General features: G+C 49.9%; 1 protein-coding gene across 1 annotated transcript in view; it reads right to left on the reverse strand.

Moving 5' to 3' along the window:
- Window positions 1-1,290: 1,290 nt before the first annotated feature.
- Window positions 1,291-13,079, reverse strand: part of LOC147441172 (protein NRT1/ PTR FAMILY 8.3-like) — a 77,544-nt gene continuing 65,755 nt past the window's right edge. Inside the window, exon 5 of the mRNA XM_086482860.1 lies at window positions 1,291-2,168. Within this exon, the coding sequence (XP_086338986.1) occupies window positions 1,334-2,168 (835 nt within the window). The 3' untranslated portion in view covers window positions 1,291-1,333. The remainder of the gene's footprint in view (window positions 2,169-13,079) is intronic.

The raw sequence follows: 13,079 nt of genomic DNA on the forward strand, positions 1-13,079 counted from the left end.
AGGTGATACATCGAAGAACGTTAGTTTTTGGAATCCAACCTCTTTTACTCGTTGTTTGTGCATCTTAGTTTGTTTGAAGACAACATCATTGCTACAAATAACAGATCGACTCTCTAGATCCCACTAATGACAGTCAAACTGACCATCCAATCCATAGCCAATAAAGATGAATTTCCAAGATTTTCGATGTAGCTTAGCACAAAGATTTTGGATCTAGCTTAGCACAAAGCTCCTTAGGTACATGTGCATCAGTTTCACAACCAAAATGTCATGAGTTTGTCATACGACAACTTATGTCCTAACCATAACTCCTCAGGCTCTTCTGAAAGAAGAGAACTAGTGATATCATTGCCACATTACTCTGAATGCCTGACACCCTCGAGGGAAAATCTGAAGCTTAAGCTTTCACATTATCCTAGTGGTAAGTAGAGAGGCCATGGTAACATATTTCTTGCAAACAATTTAGTTTCCCTACTTCTAAACGAAATGTGAGCTCCTTGAGTGCGCAACGCTTGACTAACGCAAGCACATAAAGCTAAAGGCAATCATGTCAATACAGAAAACTTCTATAATGACTTCTCCAAATCTATGCGTTAGCCTAGCCACATTTAACTTTTACTTGAGGAAGTTGTGTGTGCAAAACCCTTAGCACATGGAATATTATTCAAGAAGTTCTTTCTTCCTTTTGGCACAATTCAAAGGATTCCTAAGAACTTTTGAAACCGTCTGTGATAGTTCAGGGGTCACCTACCCCTGTGGACCCTCTGGTGTGTCGAAAAAAAAAATTTAAAGAAAAAAAATTCATCTTCATGGATTTCACTGAGGCCACATTCACAATGATTATTCAAAATTTCAAAGAGGATTAGTCATCCATCTTGGGAATGATGTCGTAGGGTAAAAAGGGATCCTCTACCCGCTAAGAAACATCGACTAATGACTTAGGTTTATCTCTTCTACCTCGTAGTTGAGGACGACTATGATTTCAAGAGATAGGTAATGTCATAAAATCAAATATCTAACCAACCTAAATGATTTTCTCATATTAAATTGATCATTTAATGTGGGAGAATAAACGGGAACAAGGGTTAGAAAATAGACATGTGCTTATGGATCTATCTCAACGCGGGGTCAGAGTCAAAGGGTCCAAATGAGAGATGATCTGTCAAAGAGCAATGCTACAATGGAGCTTAAAGACCTTAGGGTTAGCTTCATTAAAGACCTCCAAAGGTCAATGTTAAAATTTCTTAGACCTTAGGCAAACTAAAGTCCTGTGTACCATGTAGAAAGAAATGCAATAATTTGGTGGTCAATTGGATCAAAAACATTGTACCTCTTAACTTTTTTCAGCATTTTTCTGAACCTTTTTGTACTTGTACAGATGTGCACAAACCAAGTAAACAAAGAAATTAGCAAGGCTGAGCCCAGCTAATAGCCAGAACATATAGTCAATGTGACCAATATTAAGGTTGTCTGGAATCCATCCAGGCTCTCCCCCTCTTGTGGTCACAACTGTAACAATTGTAAGGATCAAAGCGCTCACGTAGTTGCCCGCAGCATTCGCAGCGAGTGCAAGTGCACTGCATAGGCTCCTTGTTGCATCTGGTGATTGATCATAAAAGAACTCCAGCAGCCCAATGTACATGAAAACCTCTGAAGCACCCACTAGAAAATACTGGGGAATTTGCCAAAAGATGCTCATAGGGACTGGCACACTTGTGTCCTCAAGCAGATCATTATCTTGGGCTATTTCCAACCTTCTTATCTCAACAAGAGCAGCAGCCACCATTGAGAATATTGAGATGATTAGCCCGATACCCATTCGTTGTAGCTTTGTAAGCCCCTGATCGTGTCCCGTAAACCTCCGCGCCAGAGGTACAATATAAATATCATATAAAGGTACCCACATAATGACACTAAGTGTGTCAAATATTGATAGACTTGCAGGTGGAATGCTGAAATGAGGACCCATCGATGTGTCCATTGTACTGCCTTGTTCCACAAAAAGCGTTGACATTTGTGCATAAACTGTAAAAAACACTATGGAAGTACCCCAGATTGGAAGCATGTTCAGTATCAACTTCAGTTCTTCTACTTGTGTTACAGTGCATAACTCCCATGAATTACTGTTAACCCCATCCTCTGTAATTACTGCGGCCTTGTCAAGGTACCTGCGATGGACCCAAAAAAAACATGCTTTCATGCACTCCAACAGGAATAAAAATAAGTACTCCGCTTATCACAGGTGTGTGCACGGACCCGTGCTTTGTGCATGCCAATCTACCGTCTACGCAATCAGGAGAGAGAGAGAGAGAGAGAGAGAGAGAGAGTTCCTTGCTTTCCCTGCCTAGTCTGCGTGTGTTTGCATGATATTGCATGGTTACCTGTGTGGGGTGAGGGTGGGGAGGAAAGCAATCATTGGAGAGTACCGTACTCAATACCTCTTAAGGAGTGATCACACCCCCATTTAGATATAACAATACTCATTATCGTTTGGTAATAAGTGACAATTTTAGCCGGCCAGTTAAAATTGTGGGTTTTTTATTGGCATTGCCCAACTCAGCTTTGATTCTACATATAAGTGACCCCAAGTGAACCCTAGCCCGACCAGCTTTAATTCCACATATAAGTGACCCTAGGGTTCACTTCTCAATAATAATTCAATACCCTCAATACATGCACCAAGTACCCGCAGTACTCAGCATGATAGCGTTTTCCACCATCACCTCCAACAACCCTGGCATTTTTGCCTAGCATCAGCCTACTGTATCAGATTCAGCCCGCAGTACCATATCAGCCCTAGCATTTGCAGTTTTCAGCCATTTATCTCATCGTACGGTCACAGATTCAACAGTCACTCCAGCGTTTTCAGATTTAACCCTCAGATCAGCCAGCAATTTTCAGTTTTCAGCCCACCATCAATGTCGGCCATAGCAGATCAGCCATAGTTTCGTTGACAGTTGCAAATCCCATCAGTTCCACTGGCGTTTTTGCATTTCAGCCCTTAGCCTCGTAGATCCAAGCATCTCTCACATGATCCCATCAGCATCTCAGCATCTAGGACCGTTGTATCAAAATCTAAAGCAAATAACTCTCTAACGATTTTTGAAGAGTTCCCATTAAGGGGAATCTTGCAAGATCCCACTTGAATAGGTGGCTAGGAGATGGCGATGCGCATGTCAAGTTGAGATACGGGAGGGAGACATCGACGGCGACGCGTAGCGGAAGCAGGAGCAAGAGCAAAAGACGAGGACACACAGGTAGGCTGAGGTGTAGGAGGGAGATGACACACAAGTAGGCTGAAGAGCAAGACTAGTAGTAGACGAGGGTTGAGATTTTTTTTTAGCAAATAACACTTGCTTGCGAGCAGCGAATCAGGCCAGCTACTTAAGAGCAAGGGCCAGGGAAGCAAGGGAATATGTGGAGATTCCGCTAAATAAGCGAAGAAGCTACCAAAATGTGTAAGACCTACTGGATGAATCCTTATTTTATTCATTACTTTACTAGATTCCCATCCTTTCCTCCTAATGCTAACCTTAGCATTTCTCTTTCCTTTAAAAAGACCTATAATGAGATTCGAAACCAAGCCACTCCACATTCAAAGCCTTGAGATAGCTGTCGTAACCACTTAGCTAGCACGTGCCGTTGGTTGATCTCGTCTGAAAGCTTTTAAAGAAACCATTGCTGGCTCCAAAGTAGCTCATGCACGACATCCTCAGGCAGTGGCCCACCCCTGTCCACGGCCCTCGGCCTTTGTAGACTCAGTCCGTTACCTCCTGCATGCTAGCAGAGGCATGGCGCCTACATGTGTTTTCATTTCTGCCACCTACGGCATGCAAGGCGGAAGAGATCAACGGAGAAGGCGGTTCCACAGCAAGCTGGAAGGCGGTAGCTGCTTGGTGAAGGCAATAGACAAGCCAGGCGGCTGTCAGATGAGAGTGAGGAGCGAGATGAGGGCCAACAGAGCAAAGATCGTAGGCTTCGTGCCTGCTTGATGTGTGACTCAGGAATCGTCAAAAAATTCCTATTAATGAGAATTTCGTAAAATCGTGGTGACATACTCTCTAAGGATCGAGAGGGGGGACCCTTGGAGGGGGGTTTGGGAACCCATGCAGTGTTAGTCTTCTTTTCTCTCTATCACTCACGGAACCTTCACTCACACTATCATTCTCTCTTCTCTCTCTAGTCTATTGCACATCTCTCACACGAAGTAAAAGGAACCCTCTCATGCAGTCAAAGGAACCTTGAGTACGCACTAAGCATTCACCATCGATCACTTCTGCTGCACATCTCTCTCTCTCTCTCTCTCTCTCTCTCTCTCTCTCTCTCTCTCTCTCTCTCTGTTCCAAAGGAAAGAATTTTCTATTGAAGAAAATATCTTGAGGGTACAGTCCCCAAGAAAAAATGTGCAAGATATGGCGATCACAGGAATGATCTCAAAATCCATGAAATATACAATCAATCAAAACCAAGTCTATATCTTGGTTCTCAATCTCTCAGATCTCCTAACATATACATTTCATGAGCCCCAAGAGCTGGAAGGTTCTCCTCATACTTTGTCACAGCAAGAGAAATCTCATCTTGTATCTCACAAAAATAAAGGGACTACAAGATGCTCTAGAGAAGCATGTGGTATAGCCTTCTCCTACTCTCATCGGACCTTCTAGTACCTCTAGAGACACGTATCTACCTCTACTAAACATCATCTGTTGTTTATGCTCTAGATGCTTCACTCTCCATGTACATTGAACCATCATATGGCCTGCTCTACCACAAAAAAAGTGCCCTAGAAACCCAATAAAAAAAGACATTCTGAAGAATGTTGGGTGAAAAAACAATTAAACAGTCAAAATGTATGCACTGTGAAAGACTACGAGAGAGTAAAAAGGCACTTTGAAGTTAAAACTTGAACCAAAGTAATATACATATCATAACACGTGCTTTGGGATGAACTATAAAGCATTAGCCTTTGAAACATCAAGAGGAGTTTTGAAACGCTTGAAACGTTTCTTAAAGTTTCTTAGTTGAAGAAACGAGATTCTTGGCAACCATCAAATGATGCTTCACCCTCACTCAAAACAATAGTGCCAATCTCTGCAATATGCGGCTGGATCTCTAGCAATAAGCCTGGAAATCTAACAGGGATAGCTAGACCCTCACCCAAACAAGCAAGATCAATCCCCTCTCTCCATCTCTATAACAACAATAAGCTCTGCCTAAGTCATGGCTATTCCGAAGGATGCTCGCTGCTCTAGACCCGCTTCACCTGCACGCCCCAGCTCCACCTCACCATCCCCCCCCACCCCTCTTTCCCCTTCGCGTTGCATGCATTGCTACAAGCCCCCCTCGCTGCCCATCAGCCCGCTTCCCTGTCCTCTTGCCATCCGACTTGCTCTTTCGCCAACAAAGCAAGCGAGCTTAGAGGCAAAGGTGGCAGGCCACCTTTGTTATCTATAAGATCATCCGCACCCAACACCCACACCCTCTCAAAGGTCGTTTTACTACCTCAGGTGAGTGTTGGTTGGCTCCGTCAGAATGTGGAGTATTCGGGCCTCCCGAATCAGTGCTTTGTGAAGGCCTATCCACGGAGGAGGCCCTGACCCACGGCAGAGATCCAAACCCAGCCTCCTAAGGCTGGCCAGGCCGAGCAGGCAGAGACATAGGGAGCTCAAGCAAGTTCTTCCTCTGAGACTGGTGCCCAAGCGGAGGAGAGCTGGGAGCAGGTCCGTGGTCGACGTCGTTAGGGACCACCATGTCAGTTTGGCGCCCCTGTGGTCGACCTACACCAAGCCAGTAGCAATGGGTTCTCACAGGGAACCGTTTCGACCCCTTGCTGCAGGACGAGCCCATAGATACCCCTTCCACCTCAACTTCGCCATTGACAACCCCTCCTCCTCCAGCTTTGCCTCCACTGGCCCTATCCCCCCGCCTCTATCACCTCCACCTCCCCCCATTCCCTCAGTTACCCCCCCCCTCCCCGCCCATTCCACCCACTTGACCCCCGTGCTCCGTCATCCACTCTCTTCTGTCTCACAGCCGGCTCAAGGGACAAGATCTTCATCGACATCTAGGAGGTCCCTTGGCAACGCTTTTTCCACGAGTCGCCTCGCGAGAGAGGAGCATCCATTCCTGCGGACGCCCCTGTTGGTGCAGACATCACCTTTTGTAGCAATCCCACGAGGACTGACTAGTTTCGACATCCGTCGCTGGTGGGACTTCTTCAGGATCTTCATCGACATCTAGGAGGTCCCTTGGCAACGCTTTTGCCACGAGTCGTCTCGCGAGAGAGGAGCATCCATTCCTGCGGACGCCCCTGTTGGTGCAAACATCACCTTTTGTAGCAATCCCACGAGGATTGACTAGTTTCGACATCCGTCGCTGGTGGGACTTCTTTGCTTACGACTTCACACGATTCCTCTCCCGACCTTGAGGCGGCTTGCTTCAGAGTCCACGTACTATTTCTAGTAGCTAGAGGGGTAGAAGCCCTGGACACAGCCGTTGGTTTCGCCTTAGTAGGGACGAGACTGAGTGGACTCTAAACTCAGTGATGGACTGGCTGCAGGCCTAGGCTCGCGAGTTCTCTCATCACATGGGAGATTTGGGGAAAAAAGATTTGATGCACAATCTGTGGCCGTTGGCCAAGTTCTATGTAACACCACCGGATACAGCAAGATGTAGGCACATTGTGGTACACTTTTTTGCTGACACGTAGAGTACACCCTGCTATGTATATGTACATGAGGACTCCTGAACAGAGGATGGAGCCCGACGGACAGCACGCTCTACCTCAGCCTGGGTTGCACAGACTCTACAGTCACGACTATCTCGGGGTTGCTCGGATGCACATTACTCCCCATCCAAGCCGGCCTCGAAGATAGCAAGGTGGTTGTTGTTGCAGCATCGGTTTTTTCTCACCGACTCTATGAGGATCATCTCATGGAATGTGCCTGGATTAGGTGGACCCCTGTCTCAGTGTCAGAGGGGTCGCTTGCGTCAAGAGCTTCAGTGATGCCTTGTGGGTGGTATAATTGATATTCTTATGCTTCAAGAGCACCATCTTTGTGAGAGCCGCATTCGGCGATGCGGTCCGATTTTATGTGGCCGTTATGAGCTGCTTTTGGGCCTAGAGGCATTCAGGGAGGGGTATGTATGACTATTGCGGACTTATGGTATCAGGCCATTGTGGGCAGATGTATTATTGTGCTAGGCAGGGCCCAGTGGATTATTATGCAAGATCATGGTTGCCTCATGGGCTTCCTAAACATTTATGCGCCCAATGTGGCAAGTGGGACGAGCTGAGTTTTGGTCACATATTGTAGAGTCCTTGCCACATGCAGAGCAATGGTGTGTCGGGGGAGATTTCAACATGTTGGAGGATCCCTTAGATAAGATTGGAGGTAGCCATGCTACAGTGCACGGGGCTGAGTTGGCAGCATGGGAGCGTTTGTGTATGATCTTGAGGATTTCAGATGTTTGGCAGCATGCAGGCTTTCTGCAGCCCCCACACAGCTTGTCTTTTTCTCGCTTTGACCGTAGAGTAGGAGTGAATCCATCTCGGATAGATCGCTTCTACGCCAATGATCACATTTGTGACATGGGAGGATTTGTTTGCATTCTGGCAGGGACAACATTTTCAGATCACGCGCCAGTGATTCTTGCCGTGAGAGACTACAGCTGCCTCTCCAGCCAGAGGAGCTCCATGAGGCATCAAGGCACTCCCCCGAGGTAGCTGTCCAAGGGAGGATGGTTTGACTCCCAGCTTCTTCTTGGAGTATTGGGACATGCTTGGTTCGGATTTCGCCTACCAGTATATTTTGCACACTAGAGAGATGCCTGACAGCATGAGTGAGGGCTTGATAATATGATATACCTTATTCCAAGGAGGGAGGCTCCTTGGATGAGATTTGGCACTGGCGACCCATCACCATTCTCAACTCAGCCTACAAAATCCTAGCCAAAGGGCTCTAAGTTTGAGGATTTAGCCGCTATTTGAGAGCATTATACATGGGACCCAGACAGGTTTGTCAAGGAGCGTGGTATCCCTGACAACATTTTCACCTTTTGGGAGGCATCTGCCCTCGCGCGTCTCCGAGGAGAGGATTTGGTGATACGCCTTGAGAAAATACGACAGAGTTGACTAGGATCTCTTGGAGGGCACTCTACGCAGGATGGGGTTCTCAAATGCTTGGATCATAGGTGTGACAGCCCTCTTCAGATGTGTGCACATTTAGGTGCTCTTGGCAGAGGGAAGAGGGGCACGCTTCATGCTCACGTGGTCGGTTAGAAAAGGTTGCCCTCTTGCCCCCTTCCTCTCTCTCTTCTATGCTGAGGCGATGAGAAGATTTTTGACTTAACAGGAGCTTGGCTTGCGTCGTCTAGAGCTCCCTATCAGGGGAAGTCATGGCTATTCCACATAAGAATTGAACTAGCCTGGTCCAATGTCCCGAACTGAACCTAAACAACCTCTCCTCAAAGGAAAGACCATCACAATCTTGGGAATGCGACTGTTAAGAAAGGTAGCCCTCAGGTAGTCCAATAGCTGTCTAGTGGACAGCCTGTATCCCACCTCCTTGTGTACCAAGCAACAATCTCCAATGTCACCACAACGGAGCTGAAAGTATCTCCTGAAAGTAGGACTCAAATGCAAAAACCATGATCAGAATACATAACGAAAAGAAGGCTCGCCTCCAATAAGCAGGAAAATTGAGTACAATCCAGGTGTGCCAGGGCTCGTGATCTAGTGGGATTCCCCCAACAGAGCTGCTTACCAAAGTCTGGAACCCACCATTATTAAATACCTCACCTATTTGCTACTTGTCTAAATTCCCAAATAAGGTAAAACAAAATGCTTCCCTTTATGTGGTTCACGAGATCCACATTCCCTTTGGACGAAAATCTATTATAACACTGCTACAAAAGTGAACATCTGGCAGAAAGAGGAAGGGGGCAAGGTGCATATCCTCGAGCCAAGGAGAGGCTGCTCGCTGCTGCTGTCCGTACCCCCCTGCTCCCGCCATCGCTACCCCCTGCCCCCGCCCTCGCGTAGCTTCATCCCCTCCTCCTCCTGCGCGCAGCCCTCAGCCCGCCCCCTGCGCGCTGCAGCTGCCCACAGCTCCCCCGCAGCCCCACTAGCCCGCCACTCCACTTGCTGCCCTCCCCCTGCCCCCTGCCTGCTACACCTGCCGCTGCATCCTCCCGCCCGCTACCCATAGCCCGCTGCCCACCCGTCCCGCCCGCCGCTACCCAACCCCCCGCCTGCCTGCCCTGTGCCTCGACCACCAGCATTCGTCTACACTCCATCGACTCCTCTTTCCTGCTTGACGGGTCTCGCCGGCACCCTCGACATGCTCGGTCTAGCAAGACCTCCCTCGTTCGTCGACGCTCCTCCGCTTTCTTCACAGCAGCAGACACAAATGGAGGCTCATGCTCCGCCACAGAGGGACTCCACGGAAGCCCCCTCGCCTGACCCCGCTGAGCCCACCATTCGACTTGCTCTCTCATCGACAGAGCAAGCGAGCCTAGCCGCAGAGGTGGACCGCCTGCAAAGGCGACTTCCGTCATCTGCAAGATTCTCGGTACGAGACCCAGCAGAGGAGAGCTACGTGATCTTCTCCAGGCCCACCTTCTCGCAGAGGTGGACAAGATCTTGGACGTTCAGTTCCTCGGATGAGGCTATTATCAGCTCGAGTTTGAGACCTCCGAGATGGCGTCCAAGGTCATCGCCATGAGCCCCTTGACCATCCGAGCAGTACGAGCCCACTTTCGACAGTGGAGACATGGTTTTGACCCTGCTTCAGATGTTCGGGTAGAGGAGGCAGACCTTCCCATCTCCGTCTGCTTTCCTGGTTTGCGGAGAGAGTACATACCACTTTTGTCCAGGATAGGCTATTGGGACTGCCCTGGAGACACCTCGCGCGGCAGCCTCGGTAGCTGCCAAGGCAGCTGGTATTCCCTCAGTTCGCATTCTGGCAAGGGACACCCACACTCTCCTGAAGGTCATCCTACTTCCTCGGGTGAGTGGGGGTTGGTTTAGACAGGGCGTGGAGTATTCGGGCCTCCCAAAATAGTGCTTCATCTGTCGACAGATGGGCCATCTTGCGAAGGCCTGTCCACAGAGGAGGCCCCGACCTACACCACAAGCCCAGCCCCAGCCTTCAAGGGCTGGCCAGCAGCAGCGGGTAGAGACACGGAGCACACAGGCAGAGCCACCCTCCGAGCCTAGGGCTCCAGCGGAGGAGGGATGGCAGCAGGTTCGTGGTCGACGACGGCAGGGGCCTCGGCGACAACTTGGCACTCAAAGTGGTCCTTAGGCACCTGCCCAGCAGCAGTGGGTTCCCATGGGGAACCAATTCGGTCCTCTTCAGCAGGACAAGGTCCCTGCTCCAGCCTCCACCCCAACTTCACCCTCGACAGTCCCCCTCCTCCCGAGTTCCCCCCACCTCTTCAACGCCGCCCCCCCCCCCCCCCCCCCCCCCCCGTCTCCTGTTCCCTTTGCCTCTCCTCCTCGCCTCTCTATCTTTGCCGATCCCCCTCGCCCCTCTTCTCCCCCCCCCCCCCTGCTCCTGCCCCCCCCCCCCCCCCCCCCCCCCCCTCCCACTCCAGTCCCACAGTCAACCCAAGAGGCAGGGCCGTCCTCGGCTACTAGGAGATCTCTTGGCAGCGCCTTTGCTACGAGTCGCTTGGCGAGAGAGGGACAACCTTTCTTGCGACCCCCTCTTCTGGTTCAGTCGTCTCCCTTTGCAGCAGTCCCTCGTGGTCTGACGAGCTTCGACATTCGGCGCCGATGGGACTTCTTTGCCTACGACTTTACACGCTTTCTCGGCGACTCCTCACCAGACCTTGAGGAAGCCTGCTTCAAGGTTCATGTTCTATTCCTTGCAGCTAGGGGGATAGAGGCCTTGGACTCAGTGGTTGGCTTCTCTTTTCCCCTTTGCGGCAAGGACCAGACTGAGTGGACTCTCGACTCAGTGTTGGAGTGGCTACAGACACATGCCCTAGAGTTCTCTCATCACATGGGAGACATAGGAGTTATAGACATGCTTCAGACTCTTTGGCCGTTGGCCAAGTTTGCTGTGACACCTCCAGATGCAGCAAGATGTAGACACATTGTGGTTCACTTCTTTGTTGATACGCAGTGCCCGCCATGCTATGTACACATTCATGAGGACTCCTGGACTGAGGAGGTTGCTTTACGCATGGGTCGGTCTACTTGGGCTTAAGCCAGGCACTCTTTGCAGTCACGCCTATCTAGAGGACGCTTGGACGTGGATTACTCCCCATCCAAGCCAGCCTCGAAGATAGCACGTTTAGCTGTTGCGACAGCATCTGTCCCCCATGAGGATCGTCTCATGGAACGTACAGGAATTAAGTGGGCCCCAGTTTCAGCGTAAGAGGGGCCGACTGCGTCAGGAGCTTCAGCGATGCCTTGTGAGAGGAGAGATTGACCTTCTTATGCTGCATGACCATCATCTGTGTGAGAGCCGCATTAGACGTTGTGGTCAACTTTTGCGTGGACGATGTGAACTTTTTGGTCATCTACTTTTGGACCTAGAGGCATCCAAGGTGGGGTATGTATGACTATTGCGGATTCTTTGCAGCAGGCCATTGTGGGCAGAGGGATTATTGTGCCAGGCAGGGCTCGAGCAGAGTTTTGGTCATAGATTGTTGAGTCTTTGCCACAGGCAGAGCAGTGGTGCATAGGGGGTGACTTCAACATTTTGGAGAACCCCTCGGACAGGATTGGTGGTAGCCATGCTATTGTACATGGAGTTGAGCTGGCAGCTTGGGAGAGGTTTTGTATGACTGAGGGTTTCGGATGTGAGGCAACATTCTGGCTTTGTGAGGCCCCCAGACAGCCTGGCCTTCTCTCGTTCGGACCGCAGAGTGGGAGGAGTGAATCTATCGCGGATAGATCGCTTCTACACTAGTGACCACTTCTGTGACTTGGGTGGGACACTTGGCATTCTGGCAGGGACTTCCTTCTTGGACCACGCACCAGTGATCCTCACAGTGACAGATAGGCAGAGGAGGGGGAGCACGATGCTTCGTATCCCTGAGAGGGTCTTGCTGGACTCTACACTCAGAGAGCGAGTGGAGGCTCTTTGGACAGAGAGCTTAGACATGCAGGATTCTCCTGCTGACAGAGTGGCCTCAGGACTAGCTCAGCTTAGTCGATTCTTTCTTCAGGAGTCTCTGGCTCGCCTAGCTGCAGCGAGAGAGGAGGAGCAGCGTCTCCGGACGGGGCGTTGCTTCCTTGCAGAGAATGCAGGAACACCATCCAGACAGTCCTTGGTTGAAGGAGCAGTTACAGCAGGCTCGCCAGGAGCTTGTTAGCACAGAGGAGCGGCACAATGAATTTGCTTTTCATCGACAGGCATCTCAGTGGACACAGGCGGGTGACAGAGTGACTGGTGCTTTCTTTCAGGCAGTGGGACCTCGGCATACGCATGCCAAGGTCAATCAATTGAGGAGGCCCGACGGGTCAGTTGCTTCTCAGCTAGAGGACATGCGTGCAGTTGCTACTGACTTTTACCATGAGTTACTGTCTGCAAAGCCTCAGTCAGAGCGTCAGGATGCATGCAGAGAGCAGGTGTGGACACAGATGCCTTGTCTTGGACTGAGGAGATGCGTCAGAGGCTTGAGCTGCCACTTTAGCTTGAGGAGTTGCACACGGCTCCTAGTGCACTCCCCCGTGGTAGCTGTCTAGGTGAGGATGGCTTGACTCCCAGTTTTTTCTTGGAGTACTGGGACTTGCTTGGCCCAGATCTCTGTAGTGCTTTTCACTACATCTGCATACAGGAGAGATGCCTGACAGCATGAGTGAGGGCCTAATCTACCTCATTCCCAAGGAGGGTGGCTTTATGGATGAGATTCGACAGTGACGCCCCATCACCATCCTCAACTCAGCCTACAAAATTCTTGAAAAGGCTCTGAGTTTGAGGATTCAGCCACTTCTAGAGAGCCTTATACATGGGACTCAGACAGGTTTTGTCAAGGAGCGTAATATCCTTGACAACATCTTTACTTTTTGGGAGGCTTCTGCTCTAGCGCGGCTCCGTGATGAGGATCTGGTGATTCTTCTT

This window comes from Adiantum capillus-veneris, chromosome 15, assembly GCF_014529385.1.
Source record: "Adiantum capillus-veneris isolate H3 chromosome 15, ASM1452938v2, whole genome shotgun sequence".
Classification (NCBI taxonomy): Eukaryota; Viridiplantae; Streptophyta; class Polypodiopsida; order Polypodiales; family Pteridaceae; genus Adiantum; species Adiantum capillus-veneris.